General features: G+C 30.2%; 1 protein-coding gene and 1 long non-coding RNA gene across 2 annotated transcripts; both read left to right on the plus strand.

The window, feature by feature from the left end:
* The first annotated feature begins 6,120 nt into the window (after window positions 1–6,120).
* Window positions 6,121–7,173, plus strand: LOC121219972 (uncharacterized). Its single transcript, XR_005917056.1, has 2 exons — window positions 6,121–6,553; window positions 6,857–7,173. It is a non-coding gene; the product is annotated as an uncharacterized lncRNA (long non-coding RNA).
* Window positions 7,174–14,880: 7,707 nt separating this feature from the next.
* On the plus strand, window positions 14,881–17,809 carry LOC107936314 (cyclic dof factor 2). Its single transcript, XM_016869012.2, has 2 exons — window positions 14,881–15,204; window positions 16,076–17,809. Exons 1-2 carry the CDS (start codon window positions 15,130–15,132, stop codon window positions 17,441–17,443), a joined length of 1,443 nt encoding a protein of 480 aa, XP_016724501.2. The 5' UTR covers window positions 14,881–15,129; the 3' UTR covers window positions 17,444–17,809.
* Window positions 17,810–23,593: the final 5,784 nt, after the last annotated feature.

A 23,593-nucleotide genomic window follows, 5' to 3' on the forward strand; every position in this document is an offset into this window, starting at 1 on the left:
ATATATATATAAATATATTGAAAATATGTATGTATATGTCTATGCAAATTAAGATATACAAAAATATATAAATACATACATATAAATATATATACTTATAAAAATAAAAATATGTATATGTATATAGATATATATAAAAAAGAAATATGAGTATACGTATATATATTAAACAAATTATATGTAAAATATATACATGTATATGTACAAGCACTTATATGATAATAATTAGACATATATATATTTAAAAATACATAAGTAAATATGAATAGAGATATAAAGTAACAACAATAATACCAATACTAATAATAGTAAAGATGATAATAATAATAATAATAATAATAATAATAATAATAATAGCAAAAGTACTAAAAAGAGGACTAAATCGAAGTAAAATAAAAAGTACTGGGCAGATTCGAAATAAAAAAGGACTAAAAAGACTAAATTGTAACACGCACGGAAAGAAGAGGGACCAAAATGGAAAATAGACCAAAATCTCAAAACGCGGCGCTTCAGGGGACTAAAATGAAACAGAAATAAAAATTTGTGGTTAAATTAAAAACAAAGAAATAGCGAAATAGGACCAAATTGAAACACGCCACAAGTCAGAGGGACTGTGCGCGTAAATAGCCCAAAAATTAAAAACACGCGGATCCTTCGGGTCGGGTCGGGTCAACGCGCGGATCCCCTTTTGCTAAAACGGCGTCGTTTCACGTTTAGTATAAAAATAAAAAAAACCAAAAAAACAATCAGTTCTTCATTTTACAAAAAAAAACAGAGAATGAGGGAGAGAGAGGGATGCTCTCTCAGGCCACAAGTCTGGCCTGGGACTCCGGCGAGCCTCCGCCGTAGCGCCACCGTGTGCGGCGGCCAGAGGCTCAAAATTGGACCTTTTTTGGTCCTTTTTCGGTACGGCGTAGGTATGACTCTTTTTTAACTCCCTTTTTACTATATTTATTTTATGTGTGTGTATGAAGAGAAAAGAGAACAAAATAAATAAATAAACTTCAAAACTTGAGAAGGGAAAGACCTTGAATCTGCCTCCTTTTTTATTTTTAGATTGAATCCCTTGTTTGATACCCAAAATCGGAAGCCCCCTTACATTTTCTTTTTTCCCTTTATATAACCGATTTCAATACCTATTTATCTATTTCTATTATTTTTTGTTTTTGCCTCTGCCTTGCGTGTTTGTTTCTCTCCTTGCAGGTGGAGCAGGTAGAGCGACGTCAGAAGGGCAGGTGATCGGCGGAGTTGGTGGCGGTGGCAGAGGGTAGGTGATGGGTGCGGCGGCTAGGGTTAGGGGTTAGGTTTTTCTGAAAGTGTTTGGGTTATTGGGCTAGTAGTTGGGCTTTGGGTCTGTTTTGGGTCTTGGGTTTGGGCTGGTGGGTTGTTTTGTAATGGGTTTGGGAAGGGTTCAGATTGGGCTTGTACAAAGAATATTATGGATTCACGGTGCTTATTATAAATTGAACTCAAAGTTGTCATTAGATCAAGAAATTTTGTTAATTTTTTTATATAAAAAATATATTAATGGAAGTTAATGTGTGCTGAAGTATGTAATAAAGTGAATGTTCCTAAAGTGATCCTTTTCTTGCCTTTACTAAGTTATGCCTTAAAAAAATGATTGAGCCAAACAAGTTAATAGTGTGGCATTATACAAAAACCAAAAGGAAATTAGAAAAGAAAAACCATAAGACATTAAGAAATGAGATGGTAAGCATGTGAGAGCATCACTTCCCAATTATACAACTATTTTAAGATGGTCATGCAGAGATGTAGGCCAATCACACTTTAATGAAATGTCAACTATAACCAAGCACGACCAAAAACACCGACAACACTCTTTCTAAAACAGCCTACCAATCTATACCTTCAATCAAGACTCTCCCTCCATTGTACGGTTTTGAAACAAGAAAAGAAAAACAAATTCCTCATGTAACACCTCTAACCCACATCTTCCACCGGAATAGGGTTTCGGAGCATTACCGATCAAACAAATATGATTTTAAAACATTTCATGTCATATAATATTTAAGTCAAAATCAATCAAACTCATACATATTGTCCCTTATTCGAGCCATCCAGGCCCAAAAAACGTACTAGAAACAAGTCAAGACTAATTCGGAAACTCAGAGAATTTTTCGCGAAATATTAAAAATTTTCAAAGCTACAGGGTTCACACAACCAAACACATCCAAATCATATCAAAACATACATCCTAGGTGTCTAACCAATGTACCCTCATTGGTACCAAAATTATATCATCAAAGTATCAATCAAGTCTAATTTGTAAACATGCCAAATTCAATCTATATTTTTGCCTATTTCATGTTCATTTAAACATTAACTTAAACATGCCATAATATGACCTCAAACATAACTACATATTTAAATGTATATAACCAACCAATATTAACTTATAACCTTATTACAATCAATCCACAAAATGATTAATAGTTAGACACCCCAGGTACATGCCGACACAAAAGCATAAACATCACCACATTTGAGATCGGGATATCGTTGTTGGATGCTGGATCGACGATCAAAATTAAGTACCTAACCTGCGCAGGGAAAACAAACCGTACGTTGAGTAAAACTCAGTAGTATTTCTATAATCCGAATATTTAAAGATAAGTAATTACAAATATACAATTGAAATATAAACACATATTAATATTTAATTATTACAACAATCATATCATATTTCATTTGTTTCACAAATATCTCAATTCTCATACTTGCTATATAAATAACTTTTCACAATTTATTTCACATTTCTTTATGAAATTGCATTATCCTTTCCATACTCATTTCATGAGTATATAACTCATATACTCCATATATTTGCAACATATTTCACATTCTATTTCCAATTCACTATTTCACTTCTATTTCTCATACAATGCCATTTCAATATCAATCATAAATTTTTATTATTCATTTACCCCTATTAACATGACTCGGACTCGGACGGATACACGGATCCAACCAAAACACACCAGTTTGGCACCCAGTGCCTCATCGGATACTTCGAAGTAATAATTTGACACCCAGTGTCTCACCGGTAAAAACAAAGTGAATTGGCACCCCGTGCCTCATCGAATTAATCCGAAGTAGTAAATTGACACCCAATGTCTCATCGACTCAAAGTCGAAGAAATCCCTGAACTCTTCTAATCCTATGGCATACCATCTATATCCGACTCAGCCCGATATAGTTAATAGGGTATCAATTCACTTTTCAAATACAACCAATATTCAATTCAATTCAAATAATCAATATATAATCAATATATATACCAATTCAATCAATATAAATTCAATAAATTTATCACATACTAAATCAATCCATTTCAATTGCAAAACACAATAATTCTCACCTCAACACTTACCATATACATTAAATTGACTTATAACAATTAACAATTAAATTCGGATAATAGAAATACAAACTAGAAATTCTGAGCTATTCCTCGTCGACTTTATCTTTTCCCTTTTTAGTCGAGGGTTCCTGTACGACGTTAGCTACGTAATTAAAACAATTAAAAATCATCAATACAACACAATTCAATTTCATGTTTAATATTTCAATTTTTACTCAAATATTGCCTAATTTCCAATTTAGTCCCTAAACCGAGATTAATTTTTATTCTTCACATTTAATTCTTTATTTTTATGCAAATTCCACTTTAGACTAAATTCAACTCCCTATTTTCACATAAATTCCTAAATTTCAAAAATTTCACAATTTAGTCCCTATTACTCAAAATTTACTATTTGTTCTACAATTTAATCCTTTTTCATTTCTAGCTTAAAAATCTATCAATTTAATCCCTAATACTAAAATTATTCAACATAGACAACACTTAAAACTCAATAATTTCTAAAATTTTGACATGGGTCGAGTAGTACTTAACACCGAAATTCCAAAAATATAAAAATTACAAGAAAAAGGGACTAAATTGACTAACCAATTAAACTTGGAACTTTGAAACCTTAAGGGTGGGTTTGGATAGGCGATTGGGTGCGGTGCGGTGCGGTGCATTTAGTTTACTTTTTGTCTCACGCTACATTGTCGCTACAGCATCTAATCTCACTGCCACCGTTGTTTTTACACTAACCGCAGGTAAACGCACCGCCCATCCAAACTCACCCTAAGTCTTGTCTTTCTCCTTCCTTCCTTCTTTTCTTTCTTTCCTCTCTATTTTGTTTCTACCTTTCTTTCTCCTTTTTCTTTATTTATTTGTTTTATTATACATTAATATATTATTATAATATATATACTTAAATGTTATGTAAATATATTTCATTATAATATATATTAAATTTTACATATATTTTTACTTATGTCATCTCATTTAAGAAAAATGGCATAATTGCTTCTTTAGTCTCTTTAATTTTTCTTTAATCTGTAATTCAACTTTCACCCATTATGCAAATTAGTCTTTTTACCTAATTACTCTTAATTCATACAAATTCACCTAACCAAAACCTAATTAACTACATAACTAGCTTCGTAAATATTTTTAATAAATATTTACGAGTCCAATTTACGGTTACGGAGTCTCAAAAATGCACTGTCCGACACCTGTAATTATCGGGTCGTTACACCTCATCCCTCAAGCTTACTCTCCTAGGATAATTCAATAATCTAAGTTTCATCTTTCCAATATTGGAATTCAACAAATTCCTCATTCGTACGCTTTCTTCCTTTTTCATTCCTCAATGGTAGAATATTGGTACTAGAACTCATTATCGAGGGTCCATCCGAAAAGTGAAAGGGTTTGAGCAAAAGTATAAACCCAAAGAATGAGTTGGGACAAAAAGTAATACTTGTTTTCTAAATGAGTCAAGTCTTGGGTAGGAATTGTCGAAACTATTTTTTTGAAAACAAAAATTTTAGTTGTCGACTTTAAAAAACTGGAGTCGCCACCGATTCTTTATTAAGGTGTGATCGGCTCATCTTAAAATGATTTTGGTCTATGAAATTTGAGAAAATGAGTCCGGGAGTCAGTTACGCACGAGGAAGGATTAGCACCCTCGTAACGGCCAAAATCGGTACCAAATTGATTCTTTAATGTCTTGGTGTCGAAAATTTGAAAAGATTTTAAAAGGAAACTTTTTATCTCATGAATGAATCAAAATAATAAGACACTCTTATTTCAAAGAAATAAAACACCACACCCAGTGAGTTACGGCACAATATTTTTAAATCTTCAAAATACCCGAATATTGCCTTTTGCTTTTGAAAATTCTTATTTCGAGAAGTCAAAATATCAGGACCAGTAAGTTAGGACCCAACATTTTTTAATCCCCGAGAATAAGCTTTATTTGAAATCTGTGAATTTATTGCAAAACAAATAATGAGCTCTCTAAATTCATCAAAAAATAATCGCAATCCAGTAAGTTAGGATACGATTATTTTCTCGAGAATCATGAATGCCAAATATTTTGGAAATTTATAAAATATGATGATTTTAATGCTTAGACAAGACCAAAATATATTTTCTTTAAAAAGTATAGTAAAAATACTAATGTACCACGTGAAACCAATACTTTAATTTAAATTATATGTATATATATTTTGAAAATCGTTAAAATAAAATAAAAGTATAAATGTATGTATTTACAAAATAAAAGAAATGTATAAGTATATATAAATATATAAAATATAATGTATATAAAAGTTAAAAAAAGATAAAATAAAAAAAGAATATATATAAAAACGTATGTATATCTATAGGCATATATATATGAATGTAGAAATTATGAAAATAAAGTAATATATAAAAAAGAAGCATGCGTATATGTATGTATTTTACAAAAAAAACGTTTTTAAAATTGAAAGACACAAAATATATATGTTTTGTAAAAACTGTAAATATTTATAAAAAAAGATTTTGTGTGAAAATTAAAAGTACAAAGAAAATATATATGTATACTATAAAATAATATAAGGATATAAAAAAACAAGTGCGAATTGAATGAATATATTAATAACGTGGTAATAAGAGTAATAATGATAAAAAAAATGAAATGGATTAATAAAAACAAAAAAGGATCATATTGTAATTGAGATAGAATCAGCGGGTACGGATGAGATTAAAAGTAAAATGGGGACGAGATTGCAACAAGAGAATGACATGGGAGACCATTTTAGCAATAATCCGCCCTCCAAAACGCTGTGCATTGACACGGGCTGAAATGAACAAAAGTAGAAATATTTGGGCCAAATGTTTAAAAAAACAATTGGCTTGATAAAAACATGACGCAAAAGAGGGAGGGCTAGCTGCGAAATTTCCCTATTTATAGTAGAAACGCGCGAACCCTTCACCCATCATACGGCGCCGTTTCATCTCAAATGTAAAGTCAACATTTTCTAAAAAACAAACCATTCTCTGCCATTTTTTACAACAAAACAAAAACCTTATAAACCCTAGCCTCTGCCAGGCCTTCAACTCAGCCACCGCCGCTGCCATTCAAGGCCGATTTATGGCCTCAGTCATCCCAGTCTCCGATCGCGACGGAGATGGGATGAAACGCGACGAAGCTAGGTAAGTTTCTTTTCTTCTCTTTGTATTATTATTTTACAAAATTAAAAAAAAAATCAAAAGAATATATGAGAAAAATAAAAAAAAATGAAAACACGATTCACCTTCAAGTTTTTCTTTGTATTTCAATCTTTTCCCTCTATTTTCTTATATATTTTACACTTAAAAAAAAATCCCCCCCAGCATTACAGATTTCCAAAGGCTTTTATAGCCCGCAAAGTCGAAAAGAAAAAAACAAATAAAATCTGCTAATTGTTATTTTTTGCTGTTTTATCTCAATCGGACTCTTTGAGTCCACGATTGCAGGAGTTCGTGGAGTGCCCGGCGCGGGGAAAAAGGGTGGTTCTGCAACATGCGCTGATCGGATCTGCTGGAGGCTGCTGGAGCGCGTCGTGGGGCTGTTGCGGCGCTCAACTGCCATCTGCTTAGGGCTAGAGTTTTTCTAAATTTTTTAGTTTTGGGCCATTTATTTGTTTTGCTTGGATCCAGGCCAATTGGGCCTTATTACAGGATTTTTTTGGCCCCAACCTGTCTCGAATCAGCCTAAACTTTCAAATTTGTTGTTGTTTACTTCCGTTTTGTTGATATTTTGCTATTATATTACTACTATTTTATTGTTATTATTTGAATATTGTATAACTCTATTTTATTGTTAATTTTTAATATATTTTTAATTTGTTAGGAAACATTTGTTTGAATATTTTTAGTACATATGACGTATTATATTTTTTAAAATTTTTTTATATAGAAAAATAATATTAAAAATTTAATACGGGCGGGCTAGGTTGAGCTCGAATTTAACATTTTTAATTTAGACTAGACTTGGACAAAATTTTAGGCCTATTTTAAAGTCGAGCCAGAGCTAAGCTTAGAAAACAAGCTTAAAATTTTACATCGATCCAACTCGAACCCAACCTGACTCATGATGTGGTCTAAATAGAACTTATAAGAGTGACCTAGATGACCGCATGCATAATGTATATCTACTAAATATTCACACTTGAAAATAATGTAATATCCACTTTAATTAAATCAGAGGATTTATAATAAGTATATATACAAATTAATTTCCTATAAACATTGAATTTTGACTATCTAATTCATAAAATAATTTTATTAAAAGAAAACTATATTTTGAAAAAGTAAAAATTAAAAAAGCTTAACCTAAACTTATCTCTAACCCATCCCTTTCCCTCACGCATGCCTCTAACACATCATTTAAAAGTTGAACTAAAATCTATGATAGAATGATACTTTGGGTATAAGTTAGGAAGAAATATTTAAATACCAAAATGAAAATACACATATATTAATTAGAAATCCAATCCTGATTTATCAAATGTAACCTAACCATTAATTAAGTTTTCACAGTTCCTGACGTCATTAATTTTGTGTTGACTAGAGGGATGATTTAGCAAGTGAAGTGGCAAATTTTAAAAAATATACAAAAGAAAACAATTTATAAAACATGTAAATTAACTCAAAAATTATAACTACATCTCATACAATTGCAAAAATTTCAGGCACGATGTTTCATCTAATGATTTCTTTCAAAAAATATTCTCAAATTTCTTTTATAACTTTCGTATTTGTGTTATGAAAATTTCTTTTATTTTGGATTTTAATTACATGTACTATAAAATTTTTAAAAATATATAAAAAATCTAAAAATACTATTTTTTTTTGAAACATTAGGTTTTTATAGTTTTTTAAAGTTATAAGAAAAATATACAAAATTACCCAAAAAAAAAATACATCTAGACAATCATTTATCTAGATTCATTCTAAATGTGAAATAAATTTTTTTATATGTAACCTATGATATATTAGGTGAAGTCAATTAGTCAAAGTCAAGTATAGTATTTATTTACAAAGGCAAGTATGGGAGAGGTAAAATTGAAATAAAGTTGGAGTTAGATTAAACTTTCGCAATATCAAGTCATGGTCGAGGCAAGTTAAAATTGTACTCACCCCATCCCGTCATCATTTCTATCAATTGCCATATCATTTACCACATCATCATGACAAATAATAAAAACTTCAATAAATAAACACAAAATTTAAACCTCAATCTAGTGTTATTTTCATCTAAGAATTGAATTGATTATTTACTATTTACTTTTATAAAACTTTTTTTTACCATTTAAACCTTAATCTAGACACAAATTACCAAATTTAAATTCAAGTATTATTTAGCTAAAATAAGTGGATTATGAATTAATTTAATTTCATGGAGCTTTAGGCCAAACAAGCCCAATTCGTATTAATATTGGGCTTTTAATCACAAACAAAGTTAATATATATTTGACACCTTCATTCCATATGTTTCATTAAAATTATTTTTAATATATATTTGATTCCAAATTTTAATATTAATAAAAAACTTTAGTTTGATAGATATCATTACTACTATTGTAAGACGTGGATTTAAACGTGTTTTATCCTCTCATTTATAACTCTACTTTTTATTTGCTCAAAATGGGTCCCTCTACTTTTTGAATTGTTCGCGTTCTATCCTTTAAGTAGCCTTTTTTTTTTCTTTTGTTAACTTCATTTAAAATTTAATTATAACCATAAATTTAGTCTTCAATTTTTATAGTTTTTGTGAATTTTAACTCATTTTTTTTCTTTAATTGACCCTCAACCTTTTTCTGTCAAGTTGGACAAATTTCGTTATAATTTAATGGAATCGTAAGAAATTAGACCAGGTGTTGATATAGTAGTCTATATGGTGGTTCACGTATATTTCATAATTATTGTGTATTATCTTATGATAAATGTTACGGTAACAAGTAATTTAAAAATTATAAACAATTAAAAATAACATAAAATTTCCAAAAATTATTAAAAATTAAAAAAAAATAGTATAACGTAAAAAGCATATAAAAATATATGTTTCTATGGTTTAAATTGCCATATTTACTCGTTTGGGTAACTTTTTAAGTAACTCCATTTAAAAGTAATGGTATATATATATTTGTTTTTTTACATATTATTTTGCGATGATATTCAAAAATACATTGTTTTAAAAAATTAATAAAAAAAATTGTTAATTGAGTTTTAACTCGATGGGATTGTTGCCAGTGCAGGAGGTCGTGAGTCTAAGTGCACAGAAGCGCATAATCCTTCTATTTAATGGTTGAAGAGGGACTATAAATAATTTTAGGCATTGTACAAAAAAATAAAATATATAAATATATTATACATAGGTAGTTTATTTGTTCTTAATTTATGAATAATTTAAATTTGTTTTTTCGATATTTCATAAATTAATTTTTAAGATATACCCTTACAGAAGACGTCATTATTTTTTGACCCTCTACAGTAACCTTTTTAAAATAGGAGCAGTCCATATGGCTATGTTCTTTTTGCTTTAAATGGTCAAAAAAGTGGCTGCTTTCGTTTTTTTTTTTTGGAAAATTTTGACAGCTTTCTCTTCTTCTTTTCAGTTTATGGCTTTTGATACCAGTATTTTATGTGTTTGAGCGTCTAAATTAAAGTTTAACTTTTCCATTAAGTTAAGACCTTATTAACGCATCTTATGTGATGCCTTAAATTATCGACTAATAATCAATCTCGTTGGTTAACATGTCAGCTAATTATTAATAAATAATGTTAGTCTTATTATTAATTTCATTTTAAGTTTTTGATAATAAAAATTGTTATTAATTACTTAATTAAATAATAGTTTTGTATGGTCATATTTTTTAATAAAGGAATTTAATGTACAAATAGGAAAACTGTATTAGAAAGAATAGGAGTTTAATTATAAATATTTAGAGATGTCAAAGCGCAACTTTATTTGTAGTTTCATAAAATTTGAAGAGATTAAATGATAGATTTATTATTTTGAGAAAGGGCTAATCTATACCCTTGCCATAATTTATACAATATCAATCACATTTGCCAAAAATAAAAAGTTTGTAATTTTTTTATTATACATATTAATAATATTGTTATACCCTAACTCGGCTCGAAGCAATTTGAGATGCTTCATATCACCCATTAGAAGGCCACTCATCTTTGACTGCTTGCTGACTCCCCTAGTAAGCCATTTTTGCTAATAATGGGTTCTTCATTAGGCCACCTGCTATTAGCAGCACACTCTTATTCCCGAGAAGAACTACTAAATGGTCATTGAAACCTAACAATCTTGTATTGCATCAGTAAAATGAATGTCGGAGTAGGCCAACACAATATTACACTTGACGACAATCAATATATAACGGACCTGCAACTTGATTGACCATGCAGATAGGCCACTGTCCATATTGCCGGTGACGTGTCCCCATCATGCTAGGGAACCTTCCCTTATATATACCTTAGCTCATGATGTTGAAAGGATCTTTATCCCCCAACTCTCAACTCCCTTAAGCTTTCTACTCCAAGTACATTACAATTCCCCCAGTCCTCACCTCTCTCCTTCTACTTCGACTATTTGCTTGTCTCAAGTGAACCGTCTTCTTTATCTCTACCACCATCTCTTCCTTATTGATCAATCAATATCAACAAATATAAATTATTTATTATTTTAATAGTACATATTTTTTAACATATTATTTGTTAATTATTTTCTTTTAATTTTTTATTTATATTGTTTGTAAATATATTAAATTAAATATTAATATAAATATAAATTAATATATTTTATTCATATTTATCTTTATAATAAATATTAATACATTAATTAAGCACAAAGGAAGTAACACAATTAAATACAATGAACTATTAACAAAAAATTATAATTAACTCCAATCCAAAAAGTAAGTGCAAATCGAATTAATTTACTTAATCGTTAGCTTTTCGTTTTGGGCTTTCAATTAAGTTGATTATTTTGATTTATTCGATTTAGGATTCAGTTAAAATATCAAGTTGATAGATTCTCAGTTTAGTTTAGAGGTTGACAAGTGTTATATAGAGATATAGTAAAATATTAAAAAAATAAAGACAGTGTAACAATTTTTTAAAGATGCATTCCCGTTATATCAAATATTAACTCTTTCAATTAATTCAATTCAAATTAAATTTTAAAAATAGATTAACAATTTCCCAAAAGAATGTTTATCAACAGATCGATTAAAACCAAGGGCAGCACAAAGGGGCAAGCAAGGGACTTGGTCCCTTGGTTTGGTAAATATTCCTCTTTTAGTCCTCTAAATTTATAAACTTGTCATTAAATTAAATGGTAAAAATAAAAATTGGTCCCCTTGATTTGGTAAAATTCCTCATTTAGGTCCTCTAAATTTGTAATCTTGTCAGCTAATTAAATGGAAAAAATGTACCTTGAACCCATTGGTTTGGTAAAATTCCTCTTGTTGTCCTCCAAATTTGTGAACTTGTCATATAAGTACTTTGCCCCAAAGAATTATAAATTAAAAAATATAAATATAGAATAAAGAATAAAGATAGAGCTAGTTATACTGTCACACCAATTTATTGCTACTTCTTGAAGTAAAGTAAAAAGGAAAAAGGAAAGTCCAAAGATAAAAGCTAAAAAGGAATTATTAGTGGGGACGACAAAAGTGCTTACTTTCTAGATCACAACAAAAGGTTAGCTTTTTGGGGGTGTGAATAAGAACTTTTTGAGATGGGGGGGGGATCACTTTTTTGCCCAAAGCAGCCATCACTAAACCCTAAATTGAGGATGAGATTGTTCTTACATTTCTCACCATCACTTTGAGATCTTCGTCTCCAATCCCTGCCCACATATAGTGGTCCCAATTTACCATTATATTCACCTATGTGGGACTTTATCCAAATTTTATATCTTCCTCTCCTCTTAATTTAACCTCAAAACTAAATTTATTACAAATTTTATACCTACCTTAATCCTTTAACATGTTTTATTTAACATAAACTTCTAAAAAATTTGTATTTTTAACAAAAAGAAACCCCTCCATTTTATGAGTTTTTAATTATTCTTTAATTTATTTCCAAATAAGTTTTTAATAGTAATTTGCACCTGATAAAATCTTAACATAAACCAACACCAATGATATCCCACACAATGGGACATGTTTAAAACAATAAAGCTCTAAACAGATGTAATGATAATAAAATAGTAAGGCTATGATACTAAAAAGGAGGAGGGAAAAAATAGCATCTTTCTTCATAACCCCACTTATCAACTTGATTAATTAAATCAAATTTCATCATTAATTTCCAAACTTGTGATTATTCCCACAAGAATGAAAACATATTGGTATATCGGATTGAACCCACCGTTCATACAACTGCTTAAAATAGACTGTTGGAATTGAATCGATTTTATAATTTTTTTAATAATTTTAAATTGTTTATATTTTTTTTTTCAATATTTTAATTATTTATGTAATTAATATTGGACCGACGGTCGAATCAATCAAAACTAAAATTAATGATCACGGGTCTTATTATTAAAACATGGGTTCATATGTAGTTTACTCTTTGAACTTGTTTAAAATTATCTAATTGGTATCTGAATTTGTATTCTGCCACTCAAGTTGGTACCTCCGGTCTAACACAATTAGCTTTACTAACATGACATTGATAGCCAATTTGGTGGTGACACGTGACAGCTTCTCAGAATGCCATGTGAATAGCATAAATTTTAAAAAATATATTTAAAAAAATAAATTAATAAAAAAGAGTATAAATTTTTGTCCAAGGTTGATTCTTGATGTGAAAAATAAGTATACTTTTTTTTTTAGTTTATATATTTATAATTTTTTAAATTTATATCTGCCACGTGACATAGTGAGGGGATGTCACATGTTACCAACAGATTGTTATTAGTGTCACATCAACAAAAACTAACAACATTAATGTAGAAGTATTAATTTAGACGACAAAATAGTACCAATTAAGTCTATTTAAACAAATTCAAGAATTAAACTTGATATTATGCATTAAAACATTGATGTGAGTAGAATGTTTTGCAGGTAGGTAGCTTCTTTATGTCTAATATAATGAACCTCAAGCTTTGCAAAATGCAACAAAATTTTGGACCCCATTTGGACTCCCAATTACCAAACAAAAATGTACCCAAAATAAAAATAAACAACAAAAATCCAAATCCAATGTTCCCCCTGCTTACCTCTTTTTAGCCAGCTGTTTTCTTAATGAAAATTTCATTAGGAATATCCAATGTATTTTATTAAAGAATTTAATTCATAGTCACAAGATTACTATATAATGTTAATTATGTCTAATAACATTATTTGAGTGAAGCAGTGAATTTTGTAACAGTTAAACAATAAGACTGTTAGCTTGATGACGTGGATATTAAAAAATTACGTGGCATTTTTCAATCTATGACATGAGTTGGTGAAAGTTTACTCAAAGGTCCTTGTACAATGCCGGGAATGCAAATTGGTCCCTGTGGTAAGAGAAATAAAGCAAACGGGGAAAGACATTGAAGGCGGCGTAAAAAGCGACTATTTTTATTTTGTTGTTGTTTCAATTTAGTACAAAAGGGGGCCCCACATTTTGGGTATTTTTAGCTTTTTAATGCCTTTCATTCTGTCTTTCTTACATCAGCATCATCCTTAGCCACTACATCCAAATCCTTTTTTCTTTTGCTGATTCGGATGCCAGCTGGCACCAACCCCCCCGCCCTTTTATTCTCTTCTCAATTAATCCAGCTAATAATTTATTTGTTTTTATTTATTTATTTAATTAAATGTTCAAATCCCTTAATTAAACCATAAAATCATAAAAATATAATATAATAATATTCAATAATTCTGGAGATATATTTAAAAAATTCACTACTTTTTTTTCTTTTAAAATAAGACTCCAACATTTAATAACGGTTTTATTTCCAATTTTATTTTCTCTTTTTAATTCCAAGATCCCATAAAATGATTCTATAATTTTAATCAAATAATTTATCCGTACCCAATTGCACAAAAAATATAATAAGAGTACCCAATTTTTTATTATAAAAAATAAGATAACATGGCCTAGTTTTTATAACCATGCCAAGAGCCAAAAAATCAAATATAGTATTTTTATATAATAATTTAATAATTTTTTTTAGCATTGAAATAAGACATAATGTATTAATTGCATTTATATATTTATATATCATCTTAACCCATTATCAAATATTATCTGTAACATTTATCATATTGTTATTACTGTATTAAATGCTGCTGCTGAATGTTGACAACTTTATTCATTATTTGATGGATAAAACATTATTAAGAAGGATTTGCTTTAATTGGTGATTATAATTTATTTAATTACTAATTTAGGAACAAATTTGATAATTAAATAATTTCCAAATAGAAAACAAAAGGCAGAAAAGTTTAAAAAACTGTACTCTGATCCTTCACGTTCTTTATGCTTTATCACAGACACTTTTTTTTTAATATATTTTTTCATTTTTCTTTGTGTTTTTATGGGGTTTTGTGGGATTTTAGAGAAAAAGAGTAAAAACACTATAAAAAGTTGCCTCCTTTCTTCTAAAAAGAGTCTTCTTTATTTTCTTTTACTCATTCTAAAATAAACTTTTTTTAATTTTTTTTTGGGTTTAAAAGTTATGGTTCTTGCTCTTCATACCTGCAAAAATATCAAAATTTGTATGTAAAAAAAAAATGAACGGTGGAGATCCAGCTTTCAAGCTCTTTGGAAGGAAGATTCCTGTGCTTGAACCTCAGATTCATGCTGGGGTAAGCTTACATATATTCAAAGTTCATTTTTTTTATTTTTATATTATTTTTATTTTGGTTTAATGTATATATGTGTTGTTTGTCCACAATTTTAGCTGTTGTTGTTAGCTTAATATTTCTGGGTTTTTTTGTTTATGATTTGTTGGGGAAAATATTAACCTTTGAAGCTATTGTATGCACTCAAAGTTGAAGTTTTTATGACTTAAAATGCATTTTTTTTTCATATTTTTCTTGTTTTATTGAAAGAATTGATTGACTTTCCATTTTGGGATGAATCTGCTTGCTTTTTATGGTATAAATGATAAATTGTTTCCTTTCTTAACTTTACATTTCTCTAATTTATGGTTTTAAATGAACTAAACATACCTTAATTTTTTTTGAGAAAAAAAATGATTTTGAGTTTTGGCAGCAAAAAAAAAATAGAGTTTGGTTATTTAGGAAACTGAAGTAATTGATGCCTCTTTTCCTTTTATTTCTTATACAGATTTTTATGTATAAGAACTCCATTTCTATCCAGGAGTTGTTCATTGTAGCAAAATTAAGTGACCATTGTTTCTTTTTGATGAAATTTGCTTAGAAAACAATAATTTTCGTATTGAAAAACAGCTTTAAAAAGATATATATACACTTGTGTATGTATTCATTGTCTTTGGATGATGGGGAAAAACAGCTGATCATGTAAGTATTTCAGTCATACTTTCTTACATGTTGCTAATGGAATTATCGTGAACTAACTGATGTTTTACGATAATCGTGCCGAGGATGTCGTTTGTTATGTTTCATTTAATGATAATCGAGCTGGAGATGTTGTTTCCAAAGTTTTTTCCTCGATTCACCAAGTTTCTAATGCTGTTCTGGTTTTGAATTTCAGGGTACATGTGGTGAGGAAACAAACCCAGGAACTGAAACTTCTCAAACAAATACATCTGGTAAGCCAGATAAGTCCATTACGGTGGAAAATGGTAAGGAAGAAGTTCAAACTTGTATGAAACTGGATCAGGTACAAATTAACCCCAAAGACGAACAGCCAGAGACGAATAGAACAGATCAGGAGATAGTTTTCAAGAAGCCAGACAAGATCCTTCCATGTCCACGGTGCAACAGCTTGGACACGAAATTCTGTTATTTCAATAACTATAATGTCAACCAACCTCGACATTTCTGTAAGAATTGCCAGAGATATTGGACAGCTGGTGGAACAATGAGAAATGTTCCTATCGGTGCCGGGAGAAGGAAGAATAAGCACTTGACCTCGCAATACCGTCAGATAATAGTTTCTTCCGATGGAGTACCGATGACTCAGATAGAAACCCCCGACTCAGCAAATCAACAACTTGTATCTCCTTGTGAATCTACAGCTGCTTTCAAGCCTTCCATGGGGAATGGAACAGTTTTGAAATTTGGCGCTGAAGCACCACTTTGTGAATCCATGGAGACTGCGCTTAGCCTTGGAGAACAGAAGAGATGTGTTGAGACTGGTATGGTCAGTTGTGGAGAAACACGAAAGGAACCCTCTTCGTGTGGATCTTCAGTGGCACCTTGTAGCATACGGGGGAATGAATTCCCTGGACATGTCATGCAAAAAGAGAGAATAGGTGTGACTGGACCTAATGACCGGAATACACAGCATCTGCCACAGTGCTATCCTGTTCCACCCTGGGTTTTTCCTTGGAATCAAAGTCCGAATAATGTAGCTCCTGTGGCAGCCGTTCAGTGTTCTTCTGATCGTATTAGCGCACCAAATAGTAGTACTTCCAATGTTGTTCCTCAATGGTGTCCTACACCATTGGTGGCCGTCCCTGGATTTTGCCCACCAAACATTCCGGTACAGTTTGTGCCTGCTTATTGGGGTTGTATGCCTCTATGGACCACTTCCGGGGGAAATGTATCGTTCAGTGGCTCCAATGGTTGTTTATCTCCATCATCCTCGACTAGTAACAGTAGCTGCTCGGGCAATGTCTCACCGACACTAGGCAAACATTCCAGAGAGGCAAATTTTGTCGAGGAGGAGAAACCGGAGAAGTGCATTCTGGTTCCAAAGACATTAAGAATGGATGATCCGAACGAAGCTTCAAGGAGTCCTATATGGGCTACATTAGGTATTAGACCCGCACAGAAAGATCCTTTACAAGGCAAAGATTTCGATTCCTTCGAATCTAAAGCAGAAGGCCAAGACCATATACCAGACGGCAATCATATTTTGGAAGCAAATCCTGCACCCTTTTCAGAGAGCACATGAGGATCATCAAACGAACAAGTTTCATCACTTGTTGAGTTCTTGACAAGGTAAGCAATGCCTCAACTCTTCCTTTAAAGATAGAATTCTGTAAATAGTTAGAAGAAACAATGATTTGAGTGGTGTTCATCATCTGCGGAGCGATTATATATATAAAAAAAGAAAGACATTTCGTACACTTGCATGTTTGTTTTCCACGTAACTTGACAAACAAGAAACCAAAAAGCAGAAGAAAGTTGATCGGATTGTCCTTCGGTTCTTATCGATTTGATTGTTAACGGGTACCCATGTTTAGAGGTTTGCTTTATTCTGAAAAAGTTGTGTACAACATGAACAATTTTGAAAATGGAAGAAAAATTTCATGGTAAATAGTGTTTCATTATTCTATGATAAGTCATTGGAACTATATTGATTTGATAGTCCTGTGTATTTTTTTCTCTTCTGATTAAATTATTCCAATATCAACATCCGTATTTGAGTTTTGACCATAAAGGAAGATAATTTCAACATATGATAAAATCTAAATAACTTGCAATTCATGCAAGTTGCCCCGATTTACTCAAATAAATTTTGTGCAAGCTTTGATTCAGTATGGATTGGGTTTGAAAAGTAAACGTCTTCACTGCATCTCTTACTCATCCAAATTTGAACATTTCAGGCTTGATTCGATTTATTTTTTATGTTTATAATATTTCTTTTGGTCTTTAAACTTGGCAACTAGGCCCATATTTGTTCACTTTGATACGTAAACTTGACAAATAAATCAATTTTGGTCCAACTTGGATTTCGTTAAGATTTGATGACGCATCCAATGTTCTTGGAATATGATTGCGTTAATTGGTCGAGTCGATTAGACTAAGAACTGGTTGGTATATTAGTTCAAACAAAGGGGATGAACACTTTGATCTATTTTTATAAGTTTTATTTTTATTTTCAATTTTATCTTTTATGAATATTTAATTATTGATGGTTTAGCACTTGAACCAATTGTATTAGGTACTAGTGGTCTAATCAATTCAACCATTAGTCTGGTTATTAGAATATTGTATGTAACACTCTAAGATTGTATCAAATCGCCACCTAAAAAATTATATAATTTGTTAAAATTCCAAATGATGTTGTGGCACAATTTCAAGTTGAGGGGCCAAAATGAATTTAGCTGCTAAGTTCAGATGCCAAAATGGAGAAAGAAAGTACAAGTACTAAAGTGAACCTAACTATCAAGTCCATGGACTAAAAATTATATTACCCCTATATTGTAATATGTTATTTTTCATACATATTATATAAATTATGACACATAAAAACTAAATTTATAATGTTGTAATGTAAATACTAAAAGATTGTTCAAAATCCTATATAAATAAATAAAAATTATAAAATTATTAAACATTAACTTTAAAATAATATGAATATTTTAAAAAATTTAAGAAAATAACATAGATTTGTCAAAAATGAATTTAGGTTAATAATTTATAAATATAAGTGGGTTTAGACAAAATTTTAAGTTTATATTTCTAATCAAACAAAGTTTAAATAAATATAAAATATATTAATATTATATTTAAATCAAGTCCAAATTCAACTCGATTCAAACCCTCAACACCTCTATTTTCAGGTAAGACGAATAACAAGATAAATATATTCAATCATGAAACTCTCCTCCTTTTTCTTGATAAGAGTACCATTCCATGGTGTAGCATGAAATTACCCTTTCATTTGTTGCTTAGAACATTTAAACATAGCCAAATATTAATTACATAATAAAAAAAACACCTACACTTATATTGATCTTGAGTTGTTCTAAAGACATGTTCAAATTGCTCTCAAGACGTGACAAAAACATGATATCCAACAAGCAGTTCAAGAAAATGTTTAAACATGAGATGAGACTTTAGAAACAAGACATCTATGGTCCGGACAGAATTTGTATTTTAAATTAGAAAAAGAAATTATAGTTGATATTTGTCCCAAACTTGATTTTTAAACAAAATTTACCCCTTTGTAAAAGAAGAAAGTTGAAGGGGTTATGATATCAAAATATTTTTTTCTAAATATTATAAATATTTTTTTAATAAAGTTGAAGGGGTTATGATAGTTTTAGCAGTGGTTTTTCTTATATATAATTATTGAAAAATTATAAAAAATAAAATTTTTGAATGGTAAAAGGAGCCCATAATTCTGAATATCCGTCTTCCCCAAGTGCCTGCAAAAAACCACGACACCACAGCCCATTATGATCTCGGAATGCTCCCCTTGGCGAACTAGCCCCACACGGCACTGCCACCACCCCATCAGTATTCAGCTTTATCCACCCAACATCCGGTGCTTCCCATTTGATATTCCGCTCCAAACGACAAGAATGGGCAGTGGAGACAAGCAGAGAGGCTGAAATATGTATAGCCCAAGCCATACATCTGCTAAGCAGCGAGTCGCGGCCATGAAACACACCGCCCCAAAGAGCACATCCCATGTAGCTCGGTCTTAGCAGCATTTGAAACTCATGCTAAGGTTACCAACATACCCAATCATACATGCTACAATTGAAAAAACAGCACTGCAAGGGACCTGGAACCAGCTGTTGCATTACACAATACACCACCGGGCATTCCATGAAGACATGCGAGACCGTTTCCACTACAGCATCACAGGTTGAGCAGGAGAGGTCATTCGTTAGCCGACGTCGGCTTCGCTCAGCGTTAGTGGACTAAAATTGGCTCATAAACGTAGACTTTTTTTACATTGATATTAAATTTAACTAAATTAATAATAGATATAATGGTCATTACAATTAATTTTAATAATACAGGATCCACAACTCCGACTGAAAATTTCTTATATGACCCAAATCTAAATCCATGATGCCTAAAAACAGTTAATGCACAAAAGCTAAATATATTAAAGATTAATGCATTGAATACTATTGTGACTGCAACAGAAGTGGAGTAGGGGATATATTTGAAAATCAATGGAATGAATCTTATTAAAAGGCCCACCTTCGCAAATCAATGAATGTGTTCCTCATTGAGTATAAAAATAATATTATTGTTTTATTTAATTAAATAATTAAAGTTCAAAATTAAATTAAATTAATTAGTCGAATCTGTTCAAAATAAAAATTAAATATATTTTCTCATAAATTCTTTTACGGTAAATTTGTTATGATTTGAACGGATTATAATTGAGTTGAGAAAATTATTTAATTGAAAAACTAATTTATCTATTTAAATTAAATTAAGTAAATTATATTTATTTCGAAAAAAAAACGTGTATTAGATTGAATTTAATTATAAAGTGTTGGGTTAAAATTTAAGAAAGTACATATAATTGGATCAAATACAAGAAAGGCCCAAACTCCCCTCGTATTACATTTGAGGGGTGACTTCCCTAGTGTATTTAACTAAGGAGTGTCGCCCCCTCTTCTAGTTAAACTAGACGACTAATTTTTCTATTAAATAAATGTTTTTTTGTATTTTATTAATTCAACCTGAATTCTCACATCTCTCTTTATAAATAGATGACATTGGTAGAGCTATTTACACAAGTTTCACACAACTTTGAGATATTGTTATTCCACTAAAAAATAGTTAGAATTTATTTTCTAAGTATAAATTCTATTTTTGTGGGATAAAGATTCTACTGGTTTCTATTACGATAAAATTACTTCCCTATTGAAAATAATAAATCGTTTATGCATCTGTGTTTGGTTCATGATTGTTTGAGTCCACACTCGAAACAATCTGTGGTACAAGAATAGCGAAGAAGGCCATTCGGTTGAAAGCTGGGAATGCCTATGACCTGTCTTGCTCAAAGCACAGATACTCTTTGGGAAAAATTTGTTGCTATAAATATTACAAACCAACTCGGTTTTTGAATTTTTAATTTTCCGCCATGACAAAAAACCGTCATTAAACCAGATTTTTTCAATAACATAAACTTTTCATATTGTTCTTTACTTTATTTTGTCCTTTATTATTTAACAAATGCCTAACGTACACTTAACAAAACATGCAAGATATACAAAAATAATATTTATTTTTATCCTTTTTCATACTTTAGAATGTTTAAATTCTGCATATATGCATTAGCGTCTCGAGACATCAAGAACAAAATTGATTGTTTTATGTAGTTCTAGACGGTGGTCTCGAGACACAATGAGCATGTCTCGAGAATGTAGTACATTGTCTATAGATAGAGAACATTGAAACTAAGGGTTTGAAATAGAGGAGTTAAGTCTGGAGACCTTTCTCAAGTCATGAACCCCATTTTTTCGAGACAACAAACTTCAAAGCAAAAGATTTGAAATAGGGGAGGCATCACTTTCTAGAGACACAACTTCACTGCCTTGAGACATAATACTCTATTTTGACAATTTGAGTTAGGATTTGCATTTTGACTCCGAATTTGGCCTCGTACAAACTCGATTCAATATAAGTGGGCCTATTTGACCTCAATCAAGTACACTACGCTTAGATAACATGAAAATTTTCCAATTCTTTTTATAGTTTTAATCCACAAAATGACAGGTCATTAGTGACGTGTCATGCTGTTAGAAAATCGTAGTACAAGAAAGAAACTTAAACTTAAAGTGTGATTCACCGTCCTTAAGGCTTTAATCTTGCCTCTACGATACTACTAATCTTAAAATAACAAAACAAAATAGTTAAAACGACATTATTGAATTTTATATACAAACACTTATTACATGTGCCACAATAATAAAAATAATAATTGTTCAGATGCAAATAAATAATAATAATTATATATAAAAATTATTTGCACTAACAAATTAAAGCCCAAGTGCCTTTTTTTAGCTTTAAAATATTCACATAAAGCAAAATAGATAAATCCACTTATTTAATGATTAGCGATCAATATAAAAAATTGTATACTTAATATTTGTTAGCAATGTGGGATTACTAACCTTACAAATTAATAACACATGCCATGTCAGCAACTGATATGTCATGCCACAGTGAACAAAATGGTTGACCATTAATGGACTAACAATTTTGGTCTTATTTGAAAATTTTTACAATGCTGTGGACTAACAAAAGTTGAAGTGAAATACCCCTAAAACTTGAAGGTGAGTTTTGCAATTATGCCATTTAAAAACTCCGTCCGTACATCACGTGTCTGAAAAAGCAGTGGGTATAAAATTATAAATTAACATTTTTATTTTTATTTTGAGTCATGGATAAAGGAATATTTAAATAAAATACTTTTGACGACACAAGCTGTTAATATGAATAAAATAATAATATAAATTAGGGTTTGGGATCATTGGCACATGGATTTCTCTCCTCCATCCCGTGAGTCCAATACACTTCCTTTGATTACAAGGAAAGGTCAGAATAATTTTGATTTAATGAAAGTGAGTTGCAGCTTATTTTTCTTTTTCATTTCTTTCTTTATTTTTGCAATTACTCCAAAGAAAGAGATCATTTGTATTGTTGAATTTTTGTTTTTTATATTAATATTTTTGCCCAAACTTCCATGAATTTATAAACGTGACTAATAATTAGAGATCAATATGAAAATAAAATCTTATATATAATGTCTTAATTATTTGGAAGGTGTTGTTGTGAATGTATGACAACGTGGATTTGAGTATGTTGAAGTATATTGTATTAAAAAAATATGTACAATATGATATTTATATTTGAAAAAAATTATATATTTTGACACTTAAAGGTAACAGTGCTACCGTTTTAATTTCAATTTAGGTTTTAGAGTTGATTTGACGAAAAAACATCTATCGAACTATATTTGACAAATTAAACATGAAATTAAACAAATTCACAATGAACAATAAATTTATTATTCTAAACATCTTGAAAAAAAATCAAACTTAATAATATTAACAATTAACTTTCATCAAATCAACTACAAAACTCGAATTAAACACTAAAACATCAACGGCGCCATTACTTTTGAGTACCAAAATATATAACTTTTATCAAGTATATATAAATACAAGATTAAACAAAAAATAACCATGTTAAAACCTTTATAAATATAGAGGTCATTATTTGATCACAGTAAATTCTTTTTATCTAATATAAATATTTACTTATTTAATTTCCAACCGAGTTGAATGAGAATGGAATTATGAATTACTATTTGTATGAAATAAATCAATGTTTAAATTCC

Source organism: Gossypium hirsutum, chromosome D08, assembly GCF_007990345.1.
Source record: "Gossypium hirsutum isolate 1008001.06 chromosome D08, Gossypium_hirsutum_v2.1, whole genome shotgun sequence".
Lineage (NCBI taxonomy): Eukaryota > Viridiplantae > Streptophyta > Magnoliopsida > Malvales > Malvaceae > Gossypium > Gossypium hirsutum.